The sequence below is a fragment of the Aulonocara sp. 'chitande type north' Nkhata Bay genome, linkage group LG16 (assembly GCF_057382095.1).
Source record: "Aulonocara sp. 'chitande type north' Nkhata Bay isolate Kocher_YH1m ecotype deep benthic linkage group LG16, A_spYH_male_GT1.1, whole genome shotgun sequence".
Lineage (NCBI taxonomy): Eukaryota > Metazoa > Chordata > Actinopteri > Cichliformes > Cichlidae > Aulonocara > Aulonocara sp. 'chitande type north' Nkhata Bay.
In genome coordinates, this window is record NC_141359.1 from 24,542,152 (window position 1) to 24,563,133 (window position 20,982).

General features: G+C 40.3%; 1 protein-coding gene across 1 annotated transcript; it reads right to left on the reverse strand.

Moving 5' to 3' along the window:
* Positions 1 to 277: 277 nt before the first annotated feature.
* Positions 278 to 20,533, reverse strand: hat1 (histone acetyltransferase 1). The gene is made up of 11 exons (XM_086267143.1): positions 20,403 to 20,533; positions 18,991 to 19,062; positions 18,784 to 18,859; positions 15,105 to 15,225; positions 8,379 to 8,555; positions 8,108 to 8,229; positions 7,411 to 7,515; positions 5,478 to 5,584; positions 4,781 to 4,932; positions 3,745 to 3,861; positions 278 to 1,000 (listed from the first exon to the last, which is right to left on the reverse strand). The coding sequence occupies exons 1-11, from the start codon at positions 20,407 to 20,409 to the stop codon at positions 830 to 832; spliced, it is 1,227 nt and encodes a 408-aa protein (XP_086123269.1). The 5' UTR covers positions 20,410 to 20,533; the 3' UTR covers positions 278 to 829.
* Positions 20,534 to 20,982: the final 449 nt, after the last annotated feature.

Below are 20,982 nucleotides of genomic sequence, written 5' to 3' on the forward strand. Positions count from 1 at the left end.
GAGTAAAAAAGCAGGAGGAACAATGTAAATACATCGGTGAAGTACACTGAATCCAAATAAAGTAGTTCTAATCCTATTGGTGCTATTCATATTCTAACCTGATAATCTTTAAAAAAACCCTGCAGCACTAACAGTGCTATAGACCACATTTTAATTTGTCTTCTTAATTTGCTTTCAAAATATTTTTATGCTAAATTGTTTATTTCAAACAGTACATTTGTATTTCTGAGCAGAAAATCATTATATCAAATAAAGCTTAACGACCAAAAACAGAAACTCAGTTGCTCCATTTTATTTTCTTCTCAATGACAAGAATCACACCAAAAATACAAAAAACACTTTTCTTTTTTAACTTTCAGTATGAAGTGCTTCAAAACACACACACACACACACACACACACACACACACACACACACACACACACACTGGGAACTGTTCTGACAAAAGCTCTTAAAAAATGTCTATGATGGAAAAGAAGCAGGGTTTCTCTGCAGGACAGTGTACCTCTGATCACCTGTGAAATATTACGTGTCATTTCATGTCAAACGTTGTGATTTAAACACATGAAGCAAACAGGAAGTCTCTGCCCTTGGGCTGCACTACTCACCTCTACTGTATCAACACCAGCTGGGAAACAGAAAGGCCCTTTTCTACTACAGCCTATCACCAGCTACTATACATTTGTGACACTCTTCAATTAAAACAGTGATTTCTTTATTTGTTTTCCTTTTTTTGCTGCATCAAGAGGTCTTCTTCTTGGCTGCTGCAAAAAGCCTGTGGTAATGTGGGAGCGGGTACGCTCCAGGTCAGGAGCCTCTCACAGTCAGATCAGGCCTGTGATGCTAGCCTCTCAATGATTCTCCTGTAGTCCTCCACAACATCCTGGTAACTCTTCTCCAGCTCCTCGTGCTGTGTCTGAGTGTCCATCTGACTCATGTGGGACACCAGCTCCTCTGGCCGTAGGCACTTCCTCATCTTCGCCAGCTCCCTCTGATTCTTCTGCACAAAATAAATGACATAAATCAGTGGCTGAGGCCGCATGCATACAAATTCTTCTGATTTCAAATTTTGGCTCAAACGCTCTCCTGTGTCTTCAGCACATGTTGGATAAACACCTAAAGAAGGCTCTCTTGTCTTTTCAGCATAGTAGTTGCAGTTTTTTTGTCTTGTTTTTGATTAAAGACAAACTCTGTATAGAGGAAGAGTTTAAAGCTGCTGTCTGGCATAGAGAAGAAAGACTGCAGCCAGAAAGTCATCAGTTTAAAATGTTTACTTAGCATAATTTTTCTTTTAATTGGTTTATGAAAAGATTTGAGGTTTTTTTTTAACCCTCCAATACCAAAAAAGACTTAAACTTCAATGCACTGGAGTCTTTTTATATGAAAAACTGATTAAATATCAGAAAAATAACCTCCATTAAAGTCTTTGTATATGCTACTCTCTCATCTTTGGAGTCATCTCTTTATTCGGTCTTTATTGTGTAACACACATTCTTCTTTCAATGGCTTTAACATCATGGTTTTGACTGCATGGCTCGTTATTGGAAAGTTAGAGAATGAGTTACTCTCTAATAAAGGGTTCTTAGTGTACAGTAATCCATCAAACAGTGTCTGAAATCCTCCTCATGACAGAAGACGACGGCAGAAGTTTACAGTCGTTAAATAGCTCAAAAATGTGAACAATGGAGATCCATCAATCCATTTTCTCATAATTATGCGGGTCCGAGTTGTGGGGGCTTTACCAATTTCTGTCCTTCATCTACCCGGGGGCTGCCTACAGGTAAAATACACCTGAACCATCTCACCTAGAAGAGGTCCTGCTTCTAGGTGAGATGGTTCTGCTGTAGGTTTACCTGATTGATACAAAACCCGTGAAGCATAGACTAGAGTCTTTACTCCAGGGGTCTGGTCCTTTTTTTGTCTTTACTCTCTGAACTGTCCTGTCTAACAAAGGCAAACAACGTTCAAAAGAAAATTAAAAACAAAAAAACAAAAATAAAAAAAACAACATCTTAAATGCTAAGTAGCTTTTAAAGTTTAAAGATCTGTTACACATACTATACAACACAGAAATATACTTTAGGTTATTTTATACCTCTAGAGAATTAATAACCAGTGATTATCATTTATATGTCTTGACACTTGAAAAAGAAGTGAAATTGATCGCTGCTATTTCTGGACATGGGTGGTTAGATTAGATAATGAACATGCGACAGACACGTTGCAAACGCAGCATCAAACATAATAAATCAGACCACACACACGATGCCTTCCCCATCTCCAAACTCCAATTTAGTAATTTATTTTATTTCTGTATTTATTGGTAAATGGACTGGTTCTTATATATACACCGCTCTTCTACTTGACTTTATACAACGTGTGTCGTTCACATGTTCACACACACCTTAATAAAAGCACTTTTTTCTATGTCTAAGTGCTTTCCAGCTAACATTATACACACAGTCTGATTTCTGATGAAGGCATCAGGAGGAATTCTCTTCCCCTTTGGCACGAAGACTAGAGCAGCAACACCCAACCTTCTAATAAGAAGATGACCTGCTTTCAGTCACCCTTGGGCAAAGGGTACACGGTGTTTGGGGATCTGTGTTATCAGCACACCTGTTAAAGGCTACAGTTTTTGTTTATCACACCGTAACGTCGTGTTGAAAAGTGTTATTGTGCATTTTCTCTTACATTGTGCAGTCTAATCGGCTGTGTGAAAAGCCTGCACACACAGTCGCTGGGGAATTGGCGGTAAGAGCAGAAATGCAAAACCCCCCTTCACGTTCACAGAGCAGCTCTGCCATTCAGCTAACTACATGCAAAATCTCCTCAGGGAAGGAAAATCTGGCTCTGCATCTGGCCACCAGATCCTTCGTTGCCACTCTCCCAAGGAATTCCTCCTTCCCACTTCGCCGCATAGGTCTTTTCCATGTCACATTCTGCCTTTTTTGAGACATGCGGTTGCCCTGATGACAGCAAAGTCTCTAATGGATAGTATGCAAAGCCTCAGCGAGCAGATCGGACATAAAATATCACAAGCCAAACAGGATGCAGGGAGTTATTCTGGTGCATAGACACAGCATTTCCCACTGACAAGAATCAAGACGCAGAATAACGGACATTTTCGATACTCTGTTCGCTCAGTCTCTCAACCCCCCCCCCCCCCAAAAAAAAAAGTCCATCAAGAAACCATTTGATAAGAATCAAATGAAAAGGAGTGAATTCTGAATAGTAGCAGCTTTCTGACAAAGTGCTTTAAACACACTTTCATGAAAATTATTTCCTTCAAAGAAATGCAAATCCCGACTAATGACATGTGCCTGAATAGAAAAAAGCTCCAGCGGCAGCAAAACCACAGACGCCTGGTGCGCCCTATTGTGGCTGTAACAATGCGGCACTAGTACTCTATCAATTTTCACAGGACTGAAGATCAATTTTTCTGCTGTTTTAAAAGGTAACATAATAAACAGTGACAATACGGGGCTGTAAGCTGATCAAGTGTGTGCAGTACACGGGCCACTTTTCTTCCTACACTGAATAGCTATAATGTTATGCTAACAAAAGGTGGAAGACTGCACACTGGATTCCTGTTTGACAGCAGCAGAGACAAGTTGACGTTCAGATTTATTCGAATGCACCGAGGAATCACTTTGAATGTCACTTTGCAGGCACTTTTTTGGACCCGCTCCACACTGACATGTAAAGTACACCACGGCGAAGCTGTGAAAATTAAAACCTCACCCTGTAGGGTCCGAACAGCCTCTTCTTCACCTCTAAGCGGTACTCTCTCGCTTTGTCTTCATCGCTCATGTCTGTCGCTCTGAGGCGTAGGATTTCATAAACTCGCCTGGCATGTTTCTGCAGACAATAAAAAACAAGATAATTATTTTCATTTAATTACTTTCAAAATAAATCATTACGCCTCAACAGGAGTCAAACACACTTCCCAGCTGAATGGCTACAGGAAGTCCTAAGCAGTTACGGGCAGGTTGTAAAAGAAAAAAACAGAAAAAACAAAAATATGATATGATATGCAGCAGCATCAAAGAACAGAGAACTGAGTAGCATTTAGAGCAAAGGAACAAAATGAGTTGCTACTATGCTATATACTATACTAGTATAGGCAGTATTTATGTATTTTTGGGAGGTCATTTCTCAGTAAGTAAATAAAGCGTGCAAACTGATTTGCTAACATTTGCAACCGTGCACATATTTAACAGCGGAAAAGAAAAAAAGCATATCTCAGTTTTTGTATTTGATACTGAAATGAACTGCCTGCGTCTGTGTTTGGAGCCCTATTCAACATATTAAATATTTATCTGATACTGGACTGTGGCGCAGCCGCTTTTAAGCTCCTCCCTCTTTTTAACGCAACTGTCTTCGGATTTGCTTCCACTGGCAAATAGAAGGTTTGTGCATGTGTCTGAGGCTGCTGTGTTCCCACACAGATCTGAGAGTAGAGAAAACCCCCAGAAACGGAGCATTTAGTGCAGTCTGAAGTGATGACTTGTACAACGCTGACCACATTATTTTAATATTTTTCCCATCCATTATTGTAACAGTGCATATATGGCAGGAAACAGAGAATAGCAGGACTGAGGCACTAAACTCTGTGCTTTCAGAGACTTTTCCACACCTCTGGTAACAACAAATAAAATCTTTTTGGATCTCTGCTCTAAAAAAAGTAATAAACATAACAAAGGTCATCAAACCTTTTCTTCCTCACTAATAAAACTCAATTTTGCAAACCTATCACAGCTGCACCCTCATACGGCACCTTGTTAATTTTCAGCTTGTCTTGCGCCTCTTTGATCATGTCAGCTGAGAAGCCGAGGTGCAGCTTGTCTACAGTGAAGGATGGCAGGCCCTGACAAAGCTTCACCAGCACGTAGTCTCTCAGCTTCACATAGTTCTCAGAGGGGTCTTCAGCTGTGAACAGACAAAAACCACAATAAGACTCAAATGAGCTGATGGTGTTAATCTGATTTTTCAACACCCCTGACACAGATGGCCTGGTTCAATCCCAGTGTGTTAAGATAGAGGAGGAGTGAAAGAAACAACAATATACTTCACACCTTGGAACTTTTCAAAGTAGAAATATGGCAAAAAACCAGAGGAACTGTTAGCAGGAACCCTTCTTCCTATTCACTGCTAAACTTTTAAGTTCTGTCTTGAATAGGTTTTCATTCTGAAAAGAAAAGGCTGGGATGCCTCTTTAGTATTCACCCTCCATCTCCATGCAAAGCATCTATTTCGATCCAACTAGTTTCAATAGAGCACATTCTGGTATACGAGCCAGCCCTCCAAATTAACTCACCGTCTGGATCCACCAACTGCAGAGAAAAATCGTTTAAACTGTTCGTGGGTGACGCCTGGATCTTAGATTAAATGTTTATCCCACCTTCTTCAACATAGTAATTGCGTTTTAAAGGGGGGGGGGGGGATAAATAAATAAAAATAAGTAAGATGCTCACCTGTGATGTCTTGCACTTTGGGCAAGCTGCAATAAAATCTGTGTACTGCCTCCAGAAGCTGAGCTCCGTGACCTTCTCCTTGGAACGGAGGCAGGATCAGCATTTGGCTGTTTAGTTAAAGGTCAGACACAGACACAAATATAAATGCCAAAAAAAGGAAAAGAAAACAAGAAGAAAACAGGTTTCTTCAGAATTTGTTGTTTTTCTCAGCAGGAGCAGATTCGCTTTGATTGAAAGCAGAAAATAATACACGGATCCATCAATGCAACAAATTAGGGCTGAACGATTATGGAAAATAATCTAATTGCGATTTTTTGCCCCAATATTGCGATTGCGATGCGATATGCGATTATTTTTTAAGGTCTTTGTCTTCTGTATTATTAAACAAAGACAAGCAATACATCATATAGTATGGCCAATACTATATTACATTAATTTTAAACTGTTCTTTCCTCTGTTATGATGACATGAGGTGATGCATGAATTGATGACTGACATTTTTATTTAACTTCTTCAATCACAACAGTATATTTGAACATACACAATAGTTTATTTTTAGCTTACAAACATCTGAGCATAAAGTGCTGACAAGGAACCCTGGTGTAAACATTAAAATGAAAGTCAGTACAATGTGCAGATTGCAGAAATATACATAAAAAAAATCAGTGGCTTTACCACACTCAGTTTTTCGACATCTGTGAACTACTAGACAGTCATTCAATTAAAAAATAATATTAAATAAATAAAACTAATAAATAAAAAATACACACATCTTACTGATCTCTGCAGTCAGTAACATTACACATAAAGTGCAAACATAATAGCAATTGTATAAACACACACACAAACACGCCTTTAAAATTTAAAGGCGTGAAATTGGACGGTCTAGTTCTGATTAGCGTCACCGCTGTCTCGGTGGAGTTTAATAAACTCGGCCGTCTGCTTCTTGCTATCTAAAATATAACCAGACACTGGTGTAAATTCTCGACTGTCTCATACTTCTGTTTAATAAGTTTTCTGTTTGACGTTTAGTCAGCTGTGTGAAAACCAAGGAGGAACCCACCCGGGGGATTAATAAAGTTTTATTTTATCTAATCTAATAACTTTAATCTCAGCCAAACCGATTTACTCACGAACAAACAAAACACTGAAAAAAACCCAACAATAACATTTTTAGGTTGTCTAAGTGACTTATATATTACGTTTAACCCGAGCAGCGAAACTCCGCGGTGATCTGAAAATGATGTGCCGGGAGTTGTGCCGTTCTCGGCCGCATCAGTAACCCTCGAGCTCCCGGCTAGCTGTCGAGCTGGTGGGTAGCAGACGCCTCTGAAAACGTCGAAGCACTTTTGCAAATATGGGATATCTTGATAAACCGAGCAGATATTTGATGTTTACACAACTACTTTCTCGCCTGAAAATATGTTAAAAGTTTATTTTGTGACCCAGAAAGATTAGTATGAGTAATTTTAAAACTTAGTAGCGGCCGCCATTGCTGGAAACTGGAGTTTGGCTGGGCCGCGCTATGAATTCTGGGATATGGTAGTAATTTGGACAGCCTTCGGCACGTCGCTGTGACGTAATCGGTCTACAAATGCGGCCTCAGGAGGATGCAGCCCATGAATTTGGACATGTCCAGAGTATAATCGCAGCCTTTGCGGTTAGAAAATTGCACTTGATCATGTCGCGATATTATCGCAAATGCGATATATCGTTCAGCCCTACAACAAATCAAATCAAATCAAAAGCTTATCTATAAAGTTGTTTTCAGATACAAATCACCCTGGTTTGGTACTGAAACAAAATCTGGTTGAATAGTTGGCTATATAAGCCAGTAATTTGGGCTCTTTGGGAAGAGGATAAAGAAATGTATAATTTTCCACTCCTTTCTCGTACAAAAGAATGGGAAGGCACGTGCTGCCCCGGCAATTACCTTACACGTGGTCGGGTTTTGTCTGGGTATACGTAGTAATTATAAACTGTCATGTAGCCAACAGTTGCGTAGAGAGTCTCCCCATCTTTATTGTACTTTTCAAATCTGCAGATAAAACACAAAGGAAAACAGGTCAATTACAGGCACACTCCCATGCAGTGTCCATTTTAGCCTCTCTGTTCCCGTGCCCACCCCTGACCCCCCTGACATCAGCACGTTGGAGCAGCCAGCGCCGCGATTGGTACACCTGCTGCAACCTGAATACATTATGCACTTAATTGGAGTACTGCAACTTAGAGGAAGAGAAGAGGTTGGAGGACGGACTGAGCTCCTCAAACTCACTTCAGCCCATTTTCCCCATTGTAACCATTAATAGGTGCCAGGGTAAAGAAAACACTGGCAGAGGCTCTTTTTACTGTTAAGACATTGTTCAGTATTTCAAAAGACAACAGTATTCAATTCAGCTCTTGCCCCTGAAAAATCTGAAAAGGCCTTCTGGCACAAAGGAAGCTCTTGCCTGATCAACAATTCTCCTACCGGGGGGAAATATAATCAAACTGGCATGGTAATTGGTCACAAGCGCCTCAAAGGGGGGCTTTGTTTTTCAATGACACAATAAAAGCTGCGGGCTAGAGCTCTGTGTGCGTGCGTGCGTTGTGTGTGCGGGGGGTTGATGTCAATTAAGGAGGGCACTCACACAAGAAAGAAGTCCCAACGATCGTCGTCTGCGTCAATGAAACTGGCAGTCTCTATGAACCACATGAGGAAGGTCTGCAAGCGCTCGTGGTACTCCCGGAATCCCGGGCAGGTAACCTCAGCCTGTGGGGGCGAATGCAGCGAAAATAAGAGGGTTTAAATTTCATCTGCATCGCTGTGATGCAAAACTATCCGCCAGATGAAAAAGCAAGCTGATTTTAAAACCTAAAAGGCTTTGCGGGTTTGCTTTGATGACTTTTTTGGTCCCCCACCTTGTGAATCTGGTACGTGAGTTCTCCTGCCTCCTCGCTGTGGACCGTGTACGTGTGAAGCAGGGTGCCGAAGGGCTTGAAATTGGCCTCCTTCTCCAGCAGTGAGATGAAGTCATCGGTGTTGCAGGTGAACCCAGCAGGAATGATTTCCCGAATTTTCCCCTCGACGTCATCAGCCTGGAGAAAGAAAAAAAAAACCCCAAAAACAATAAAACACAAGGTGAACACATTTAGCGATTCAACACCTAATCTCGCCTATCTCTGCATCTTTCCCGTATTTATACATATATGTATATATTGGCGCTAAACCAGAGTGGTGTCGTTTATGTAGCTGAATAATCATAAAACTTCAGGAAAAAGTTGACGTCTACAAACACGTCGAGGGTTTCGAGTTTGATCCTAGGGGACTTTTCCGAGTGGTAATTTTTGTCGTTGAAAAAGAGTGCAATATATCCCGCAAACTCCAACCGGGAGCATACGTGTTTGGCGCCAATGAAAAGAAAACCATTAGGCAATTAAAACTGTCAGCTGAGCAGACCACAGCAGCACCCTCCTCCCTCCCGCCCCTCCACGATGAAAAGCCCACTTAAATCAGTACATTTACTACTTATGTTAAACCATGAATATGTGATGAAGTTGCCACAATAAACGCATTTCTGCTTCTCACTGGGAAATAAAATCTTATGAATTGATCTCAACTTAACAAACCTTTGGGCATCCATAATAGAGGCCTCTCCTCTAATCCTGCCAAGTGAACCCAATCAAATGAATTTGCCCCTGCGTTTTCAAAGAGCCTCCGAGACAAAGAGGTCCTACCCTTGGACTTTTTACTCAGTGCAACGTGTGGTTAGTTCAGCTGTAATGTTTGCATTGTATCCATTTCCACAAGGATTGACATGAGAACACTTTGCTAAGCAGCCCTTTCACACCATTTACATGTGTGATGGGCATTATTTCAGCACAGAGACCCTTGCTGCTCAGCATTGAAAACTGGGAAATGAAGAAGGTCTGAGCAAAATGCACTACAAAAGGCTAATACAACATACTGCTAATTCCCCCCTTTCAGACATCAGCTAATATCTAACTGGAAGTAATGCACCTGCAGCTGAATGCCTCTTAGCCATTGTAATTGTTCGGCCACATTTCTAGGGAACAAGGACCACACTTAAAAGGCCATGGACAAACAAGTCTCTTTGTGCTGGCCACTCTCTTACATACTAGACACTAAATTGCACAGCCTTCCAGAATAGATGCTTTAGTTTGGCATGAATATAACTTAATAATGTTCCTTTAGAACACTTTGTTAATGTCTTTGATTTCTAACAAGAAGCACAAAGGGAGCACAAACCACCTAATTTGTTGTGTCGGCATTATTCCATCTCTTTAATCCAATCCTGAGGCCGTGCCACGCTGAACATTTGCAGTCATTTTTCTGTTTACAGTCAAAGTGTTACACATTAACGTGGATTATGAGGCTAATATAAAACTATTAGAGGTATTCAGCAATTTCCTATAGTTACCAGCCTGCGTGGAATAAACATCTGGTACTACATTTGTTTTTCTTCTGGGAAAAGTCCAGCAGTATGGCGGGTGGGGGGTGTGGGGGGGGTTTGGACTGATTTAAAGGGGAGAAAGGTGAGTTTTGATCAGTCTTGTATCAGCGTGGCAGCTGCATCAACTCCATCTCAGCCTCCCCTCGTTTCTCACCAGCTGCACCGCACCCCGACCGTCCACACGCACTCAGAGACAAACACTCTTCAGATGCAGCCTGAACTCTGCTGCTCCCCTCGCACTCTGCCTCTACACCAGCTGCACTCAAACCCTTAACAAGGTGAACACTCAGGGGTCAACACCAAGTAGAGGCACACACACTGCCATCACATTTCACGTCTGAATATCGGCTTTAAAAAACAGGTAATGGCTGTCTTTTACCTTTAAAAAACGTAAATTGGTTGCCTTTTTTTTTTTTGGGGGGGATTTGCCTGAGAGGAAAGAAATCATGTCTGTATATTCCATATGAGGTTATTTATAATTTCACCGCATGCACAGACACACCAAACTAAGTTATACCAGCACTTCCACTACCACCAGTTGAAGGCCACATTGTCCAGTAGCGAAGCCCCCCTGCTGCTTGCAGACAAGACAGATGTCCCCCAGTTGAATCATTTGACCTCAGTAGGGGCCCTTGCTAATTCTGGTATTCATTTTGCATGTTTGACAGCGTGAGGAAATATTCAAAGCTGCCAGTGGCCTTTTGTGAAGTCTCAGAGGAAGAAGAGAACCCAGGACAAGCATTTCGCTTTACTGTCTGCTTTTGTCCAAATACTGGCTGTTCATATGTAAATAACTCTGACTGGCAATTAAAAAAAAAGGGAAAAAGAAAAAGAAATGGCAGGAAACTTTACATACTAAGCAGACGAGAGTTAAAATTAACTATAAAGTCATCAGCAGCCGTCGTTAGATAAAACAAGCATCTCCTTTTTTGATACGTTTACACACATTCGGCCTCAAGGAGCTCAACTGTCACTAACTCGAGCAATAATTCACTCCTACAAATACGTGTACGATATATCCAACCGGGTCACATTACTCCCCCTGCTGATTCCATTACAGAAAGCTCTAAAAATCAATGCCTCGTGTTGGACCCCCGCTTATACAACCATTCTCTTCAGAGGAAGGAGTGGGATTAGCGCAGACACACAGGGGACCGTGGTGTGATGAGATTTAGTCTAACAAAACAGGAGATCTCTAACTGGAATAATGTCACGCTCTCCCCTCCGGGAGAGGCTGCGAGGGCCCTCTGTTAAAGCGCCTTAGGTTTATCTGCTTCCCTTAAAGTGTAATCGATCGCACAATTAGGGAGGAAACGCCTCAGGGAAGCTGCCTCGTGTTGGTCTATGAAAATTACAGCCTGATTTGTTAAAAAGTTCAGATTAATAAGGACATCTTTTGTGCCATACTTTGATATGTTGAGCTGTTTTTTTGATATGTTTTGACAAATAAAATAAAATCCTGTTCCATTTACGCTTTTCCCGTCACCTGCTGTTAGTTCAAAACACACAAATTATACGTGACACGGGGTATCGAATCTAACATTCGCAAAACTACTGTCAAAAATACAATACATGTCTCCCCCCCTTCTCAGATTAACAGAAATGCGTCGTAGGCGCTTCAGATCTTTTACACAGTTTTCTACTGTTTACCAAAGTGGATTCAGAGAGGAGCTGAGTTGACTTGTTTGTTTACAGAGGAAATTTAGGACTCTTTTAAGACGCTCGTAAGACAGCTTTAAATTTAAGACTATGTGTGATGGAAGCAGGCATCACAAATTAAACTAGAATCTAAATACAGGAAGGTGAAATCAAAGTTAACTTCGAGACGAAGTTGCAGTTTCAGCTATTTGTTTTTGCTATTTCAAAAAATGATAAACTTGTATGAATAAACTGCGAATGTGTATCCTTTTCAAAAATTGAACTGAAAGAATCAGTTTGAATTTGATGACGTCATCTAGTTTTGTTCAAATAAAAATACAGTTGTTGTTCGACACGATGTCCCAGGCTGGCAGCCTGGCTAGCAACACCTTCCTCTTTATCATTATCAGAGTTTCCATCAGTGGACTGCAAGCCTAGCTGGTCATAAAGTGACCCAGTGAAAGCCTAACGCACAGAGGCTTTTTCTTTTATTTCTTTTTACATTTTTTTTTGCATAAAATGTAACTAATGCGTCTTACTGTTAAAGGACAGAACAAACTGTCCTTTCAGGCTGTAAGCAGTTTTGTACCACACCCACCCAACATGCTAAAGTGTGATTACCGCGTTAGCGTGTTCACATCCACCCAAACGAACCGGACCGATTCAAACGGTATACAGTGTTAATTTTAACAGCAAACTTTGATTTTGTTTTAGTCAAATTTTAGTTACCTAAGCTGTTCTACTTTTAGTCTCGATTTAGATGAGTGTAAGATTATAGCGGACTAAATCAACAACAATTGAGCCACATGGTTTATGAAGATTCTTATTGTAGGTGACATCAAATGCAAAACATTTCCATATGTCTACTCTCCTCCTCTCGGGTGTTGACATTGTGTCGTGCTTCCATGAAACAGGGAGCATGGGAGGTAGCAGTAGCCACCCTGTTTGTATGGGGGAAATCAAATGTGCACATCAAACCTTACTGCACAAGATTACTTCGACTCAAAGTGTTTTTGTTGAGTGATTGTGTATACAGTTTACAAAAAGGAAAAAGAATGGAAACGCAAAAACTGGTTACATTGAATAGAGAGCAGAACTTCTCACGTTAGAGCATAGACAAAAGAAAAGTTAACAAAACACCACAACCCGGAAGGGGTGATTGATACTAACAAGACCTTTCATTACAAACCACACAGAAGTTAGCTGCAACATCACTGAGCTTCACATTCCCATTAACACAGACACACATCAGACCTCTACGGAATAAGCAAATCTGTTAGTCAGCAGGAACATCCTTAAATTCAAGGTTAGAGAAGTTTGACAGAAGAAGACCCCAGATTTTATCATATGTGCCCTTTTGGTTCTGGATGGAGCAGTGGATCTTTTCAAGACTGAGACACGACATAAGATCAGCAAGCCACTGAACATGGGTGGGCGGGGCAGTGGCCTTCCACCTCATCAAAATGGCACACCTAGCCAGGAGGGAACCAAAGGACAGCACCCGACATTGTGCGCCGGCAACATACTTATCATCCTCACCCACTGTACCAAAGAGAGCAAGTAGGGGGTTGAGAGCCAGTTTCAGGCCTTGTTCAAAGTTTAGAAAACGGATAAGATTGGCAAGATTACTTCTGATTGGATCAATTCCAAACTTGTCCTGCCTTTCCACACAATTCAATTAGTTGTGATTGGACCTCGTCTCTCCTGAACATTTCCACCTTGCTTTTAATTCAGTGACAAAATTGTGTGTGTGTGTGTGTGTGTGTGTGTGTGTGTGTGTGTGTGAGAGAGAGAGAGAGAGAAAGACATTTATCACCTCCGCACTAGACTTCCATTAGCTCAGTCGGCTTGTTTGTACACTTCATTTCATTTCATTCATTTATTTATTCATTTTCAGGCACAACAAATACCTATATTGAACATAAAATACACAAAACAAAAAACAAAAATTGCCTGAAAAAGGAGTGGGACGAAGAAAACTTATTAAATCCCACCCCTATACTCACTCATCAACAAAAAAAACAATAAACTTCCCGCAGCTACGCCCATCATTGCATACAGACCCATCAACAGCCCCGGGCAGATACAAGCATCTAAGCGGCAGCTCGCAACCAACAATTAGAGCCTTCATAACTGAATACAGAATATATAAATTATAAATTGCATTACCACAGGTAACAGGCAGTAATAACTACAAGTAACAGACACACATACATATACATACATATATATCTACACACACAAGTACATATATGTACATACATACGCACACTTTATTTTTTTTTTTTTTATTTTGGAATCCATACCAGCAATGGTAAGAGAACAGACATTACAGAGCACACTAAAACCCATCATTGAGTATACTGTGACCAGACCAACTGTTTGTAGAGAAATTTAAATCTATGAATATTTTTGCATTGTTTCAATTGTAAACTCAGACTGTTCCAGATTTTCACACCACATACAGACACGCAAAAGCCTTTACGGGTTGTTCGAGTTCTGGGTAATTTGAATTCTCCAAAGCCTCTCACATTATAAACCTTTTCTCAAATTTCAAATCTAGTTTGTAAATTTGCCGGTAAAAGTTTAGTAAAAGCTTTATAAAAAATTATGGATGTATTGTAATTAACCAGATCCTGGAATTTAAGTAACTTTGCCTGAAGAAAGAATTTGTGAGTATGATCTAGATAACCAGCCTTGTGAATAATACGCAGTGCTCGTTTCTGTACTGTGACTAATGGATTAGTTGTATTTTTATATGTATTTCCCCACACTTCCACACAATATGTAAGATATGGAAGAACCAGGGTACAGTACAGAGTACGAAGTGCATCTTTATCAAGGAATTGTTTCACTTTGAGCTGGATTAAGCTGAACATAGCGTTTAGTACCCCCCCCCCCCCCCCCCAAAGTTTTGGATCAGTACACTGAGCTGACTTGATTTGGACATTAAAAACATCTCTGGTTAATTGTTACTAGATGTTGTGGCATGTTTGTTTACAGTGCTGTGTATTACATCGGTATGACTGGACTCCACTCACACAGTTGTACCAGACAAGCATATTCTTACGCAGACACAGGGTAACACGAGTTTCTCACTGATTATCTACCACCTGATGAATGAAATTCAAACTTTTAGCAGCTGGTATTTAGCATGTAGAAACTTTGTAACAAAAATTTTTTTTTAAATAAAGCAAGACTGTGTTGATGCAGGCGTCATGACTCAACAACACTTACACAATAAATGACTAAGTGAAAAATCCACTCTCGGGCTAGACTGTGTTTTACATAATTATTAAAAGCACAATAGAGCAGTTTTTGGAAAGAAAAACACTACTTTTCAGCAGGAGGCAAAGTTTTGTCATCTTTTCTTCATATTCAAGTATTATTTTTATGTTTATGTCTATACTGGCGGCCTCTGATTGTGATAAACAGTGAGCAGAACACAGGTATCTATTGTCTATTGTCCCCACGATAACACAACAAAGAGGCTGATGCAAGTATGATAAAAGAACGGCATAAAGAAATGACTTACCTCCACACAGTCGAACGTCTCTGTGACTTTTGAGGTATATTTCACTTTGAAGAGGGTACTCAGGTTCCCCGCGGCGTAGAAGAGCTGAATCTGAAGACCTTTGTAGCCAAAAGCAACCTCACTGCACAGAAAGTGACTGAAATTACTAAAAATCCAAACAAGATTACAAAAAGTCGGGCAGTGATTTGTAAAAAGGACTGCTTTGTGTAATGTTCAGAGGGACAATAACGAACATCAATTATTCCCATTACATAAAAACAAATATACACCTGGAGTTTATAATAAATGCTTATCACAGGTCACTTATTTCGCTGTGCTGCATTGTTTCGTTCATCGTTATATCACTGGCAGTTTATGACAAAATAGATTCATCATTATGCAACTGTGATTAAGGTTTACTAGCAATTACGCTTGCCGAAATAATTAATGCCCCAATTACAGAGTTCCCTTTGAGCTGATTGCAGCAAGTGCAAAAATAACCAATCCTAGTTTTGACTAATTTGGAAATGCAATTTAGAAACGTTAACGACGTGCTACTGTAAGTCTATGCGCCGACACAGGTGTCACTGCCAATAATGCAGTGTTGCTCCGGTTCAGTGCCTCTTTTGTGCATCACATTACAGTAATTTCGCAGCTCTACAATAACATGCAAGACCAATTATCATTTATGTTCGCACATTATGTTCCTTTCTGTGAATCCGACACTGGAAACATCACTGTGTGCTGTCCATCAGGAAGAATCACATAAAAAGATCACGTATATTATTTTTAAAACTTTCTGTCAGTGACGCAACAGCAAAGTTTTCTGCTAGTCATTAATAAAATCAGTTAACTGACTAAAACTAGGGGGGGTGGGGATGTGTTACCTTAAAATGCAAGTAAAAATCCTTAATCAAACCACTGGTGTGGGCAGTTTAAATGTGGAGTAACTCATGCACTCCAGGGGCCACTTATCAGACCGAATCACACTTCATAAACCCTGACAGGGGCAAAGAAAATGTGCAAGGCTCAGGACCTTTACTATTACAACTGTATGGAGACACATTTGAGTCTTATAATGAAGATGCCAGAGGCTTTAAAATAAATTAGCCTATCAACATTACTAATAGGTGAAAATGATTCAAATCTTTAGCTATGTGACGACTCTGCAGTGGGCCATTTATGATTAATTGGTACTTCATTTTTGCATTGTCATAACATTTAACATCACTAATAGCATGCTTTGTTGCATTTCTGAAATGACTGAACTATTTATCATTCTTATTATCAACAAAGGAGAACCACTGTGACGTGGATGTATATACAGGCTGACTTTGAATTGGCATGTCCATAAAAATACGCAGGGCCCTCTGAGTCTTGCAGTGTTTTTGCAAATTAATCATCATAAAAGTAGCCCACTTTGATATTGATTAATACATACAGCATGTAAGACTGGATGTCTGGTAAAGTTTACTGCCACTTTTATGGCTCAGTCTTTTAAAGTATATATGGAAAGAGGTATATTTTAGTGCAGCATGTGAAGTCTGATGCTCCGAAACTTATCACCATCTGTGAAATGCCTTAGTCCAATAACATCTCCTGAGCTGCTGTCAAACTAGCAGCAGTAGTGAAGTTGTAGATCAGATCCATTTCTTCTGCAACAGAACCACTCGCACAACCATGAACAAGCAGATGGATGGATCCAGTTCTTAACACTGGTTTTGCTCTGCTGTACTTCTGAAACTGTTCCCTTTCCTGAATTTTGGATGTAGACAGTCATGATGTAGACACTGATCCTAATGTTTAGCAGGGTTATAAACTTGCAACTTTGTTATCTGGTGTTTTGCTGCCTCTCTGCAACAATGTCCTGGATTCAGACCCACTACTGGTTGAGGCCTGTCTGTGTGGATTTTGTGTATTCTCCCTCTGCTTGCACGGGTTTCCTCAGGCACACCAGCTTCTTCCATAAGTGCTGGGTTAACTAGCAAATAAAAAATGCCCATTGGTGTGAATACAAGCTTTAATTGTTTTCTGTCATTATGCTTTGTGATTGATTGGTGGCTTGTCCCAGACGAACAATGTCTCTCAACTACCACGAGCTGTGATTTGCTTTAGGCCACCCCTGTGTTTGCTTCCAGTCAGACTAAGAGACAAGCGTGCGATATGACTCTTGTAAAAATATTTACTTTGAAAAATGGTTAAAAGGCAAAGTTATTATGACTTCTAGAAGCACAACATCAAAGTGTGTCAGTTTTAAATAAACTGGGATAAAGTTTTAGTAGATCTAATCTTGCCGCAGCTTGCAGAGCTTTGAACAAATCAATTCTAGGGAGGCAGCCAGTTTACACTGCTCAAAAAATATTATAGGAACACTTAATCACAATATAAAACAAACTCTGTTAAACTTCGGGGAGACTGATCTGTCCAGTTATGAAGCAGAAATGATTGTGACTCCATTTCACCTAAATCAGTGCAAGCTGAAGGGACTGGAGAGGCAACAAGAAGACAACCCCCAAAAAGGGAAATGGTTTTCCAGGTGGTGGCCACAAAACCGCCACTCTTTTCTAAGCCAACCTGTTCGATTTATCTCTAGTTTTGCTTTTTCCTGGTGTCCCTGTCACTACTGGTAGCATGAGATGGTACCGGCATTCCATTCATGTTACAGAAGCAGTTCAACTTCACCAGGATGGCACATCCATGCATAAGTGGAGGAGACAGGCTGCTACAAGAGCAGAGCTGGTACGGGCTGTAGAAGAGACTGTTATCTGCTCCTTTGCATGCAGCAGAACAAAGTGTCAGAATCTGGGACGGTGACAAGACGTCCTAACGTTCTTTGGTAGGACCTGTGCTCACAGTCCAGCGCTGCGCAGCATTAGCAAGAGAACACCAGAAATCACTGATCATATGTAGCACAGTATCTGAATTTTGGACTCCTTAAAAAAAACTTGTATCATCATCAGCTTCAGAACTCCAGCATCATGCTTATTATACATCTAAAAATTTGCTGATTTCTTGCAGACTCTGTGTCAGAGATCAACCAGCCACCATTCAGCTCAAACAGCAGTAAACAGTTACAAGTCATTATATCACCAATAACTTCTGTGAAAGAATTACTTGTTCAAAAGATGTTGAAGGTGAGTTTAATTTGGGTGCTGTTATTAAATGAACTTGTTGGCCTAAAATCATCCATAATTTCCTCCTCATATTACTGCATTTGCAAGATTAATCTCCAAATTCATGCCACTTATAATTATTGCTTAAATCACAAAATGTAAACAGACAGTAACCACTACCAGTCAGCTCATGTATTGACTGTTTACTGCGTCTTAATTAAAGATTCATGAATATGTTTTCTTAAGGAGGCCAATTACTGTTAATGTCTTCAATACATCTTTATAAAGTCAACGCAGGAACCCAAAAGGAACGCTAGACTTTATAGCCAAAGAAAGACAAGCCAAGGGAAATGTATAGTGAAAAACAAAATTTATAGTCACACTGCTACAAGTATTGAGCCCTGTAGTTTTATTTTACTAAACTGTAAACTGACATAACACCTGAGTGATAAGAGGGCCTGAGAGCTGGATTTGAACAGACTTAGTAACTACCATTAAGGTGTCTGTCTAATTTTGTTTTTATGCATAGAAAAAACTGCATTTTTTAAACCTGATAACATTATGTTTGTATCATTATAAATACTCACTCGTCTCCAAAGACTTGGTGGCTGTACTCGGGGTGGAATGTGGTGCTGTCGTCGTCAACATCCTCTGGAAAGCGAACTGAGTGAAGGGGAAAAAAACATGTTCAATTAAAGTGTGAAATTAGGAAAACGTACCACAAAATGTTGGAAATGTATACACGCATTTATTCATTAACACAACATGGGAAATGAAGAAAAAATAAAACCTACCCAGCTTCAAGGATATAGCTTCATTGGTGTCACACTTGTACTCAGCCAGTTTCTTTTCCATGGTGTTTACATCTGGGGCAACACAGAGGAAACAAAGTATGTTAACAATTGTTCCATTTCACCCTGAGAATACAGCTGATCATCTGACTCCACCTCATCACATCACACCAACTCTGTCACACAAATCCACTGCATGTCCTCCTTCAGTACGCCAGGCAGCTCCATCTTCAACATCCTTTGTCCAATGTATCTACTATCCCGCCTCTGCACATGTCCAAACCATCTCAGCCTCTCCAACTTCCTCCTGCCACAATCACCCCAAACACTCATCTCCACCTCTCTCGTACAATCTCTTCCTTCACGGAGTTCATCGCAAGTATTTAAACATCCACCTTCATGACCTCCACTCCTTCCAATCCATCTAACTCTTATTCACGTACACACACACGTATTCTGATTTGCTTCCACTGACTTTCATTCCTCTTTTCTCCACAGAACACCTCCAGCCTCTCCTCCACCTGCTCCCTACTCTCACTACGGATCATAATGTCATCTGCAAACATCATAGTCAGCAGGGACTTCTGCCTGTCCTAATTTCTCAACCTGTGGGTCACTACTGCAAACAGAGTTTGCTCAGTTTATCAAGAGGGAAATAAAAAGTGACAGGTTTTAGCTCCTCGCCACTTTCCACAAGGGCCACTGATGTGTAATAATGTAGTAAATTTAAATTTCATTATTACTTTTGCAGTTACAATAATGTCTAGTCGGCAGAATGAGGCTGGCCATTAGAGAGCCACTGCTCCAGCTTATGACTGATGATGTGAACAACCTCACCTGCCACCAAGAACCCTATTGTTGCAAACATCAACAGCTCTTTTAAACTCTGCCTCAAGCCCGACTTATACCTAACTGGACTATAGCTGTGCAACCCATGGACAAACAGAGATTTACCACGATGTAAAACTGTAGATCCTGTGCTCTGACCGGATGAGCTACTAGTGTGGTCCTATCAAATAAGCATGCCAGCCTCTTAGTTCAAAATATGTGTCAAGATGTTATATAAAGGCACGCAAACAGAATATAAACACTTGGTCAGCTACTCCACGTTACATAAAATGGTCTAAACTAACATTACATGCGCATCATCCCTCTATTCAAAGCCTATATTCAACCTGAAATCAAAGCCTTACAGAAGCACACAAGCATACAAACATTATCAGCTTGATAACGGGGTGCTAACGTTAGCAAACAGGCCAGCTGCTGCCTCCGAAATCTAACGTTGTGTTTTCGAAGACATCGCGAGCTGGTTTACAACTCCAGCGAGCTTAAAGCAGCACTGAAGTCCACCTGACAGTGAACAGCATTAAAACAAAGACAAGGAAACCCAACCTTAAAACGATTAGCGACCTTACCCGCCATTTCTGCACACTGTGTTGTACGTAGCAGTGTTGTCCCAAAAGACCCGCGGAATTAGTAGGACTTCCGGGTAAGCGTGTTTCCGTGACAACAGGATGTGGATTTTTTTTTTTTTAGTAAAGTGTAAAAGAAATTAAAGCATTTAAAGTTTTTCTTTCACAAAATATCAACAATGTATTATAAGTTATTACAAGATTTAAAACAGAATATCTAAAAACAGGATTAAACTAAAAGTTAAAAAAGTTACGATTACGTCGTTACACGCCAAATAAAAAACAAAACACTGAACTGAGATACGTTCATCGTTTCATCAAAGTGATTATCTGTTTTTTCTTTTTTTCTTAAAGGAACACTTTTCTGTTTTTTAGCTATTAACATGCTACACCGTATTGTAATTTCTCATAGCCCTTTTTTTCATAAACACTTGATGAACTTGATCAACAAGTGTGTCCATCCCTATAAAAAATAGAACTTTTGGCATTTTGCTGGACTGGAGCATTCATGTGTGTGTTAACTCATTTCCCAGGAGTGGACATTCTATTAAATTCAAACCAATTTCAGGCTTTGCAATGCTCA

Coding starts and splice junctions, on each gene's coding strand:
- hat1 (XM_086267143.1), bottom strand. Junction 18,860..18,990: donor AGCTATATCCTTGAAGCTGG/GTAGGTTTTATT, acceptor CCCTTCACTCAG/TTCGCTTTCCAGAGGATGTT. Junction 8,230..8,378: donor TCACGTACCAGATTCACAAG/GTGGGGGACCAA, acceptor TCGCCCCCACAG/GCTGAGGTTACCTGCCCGGG.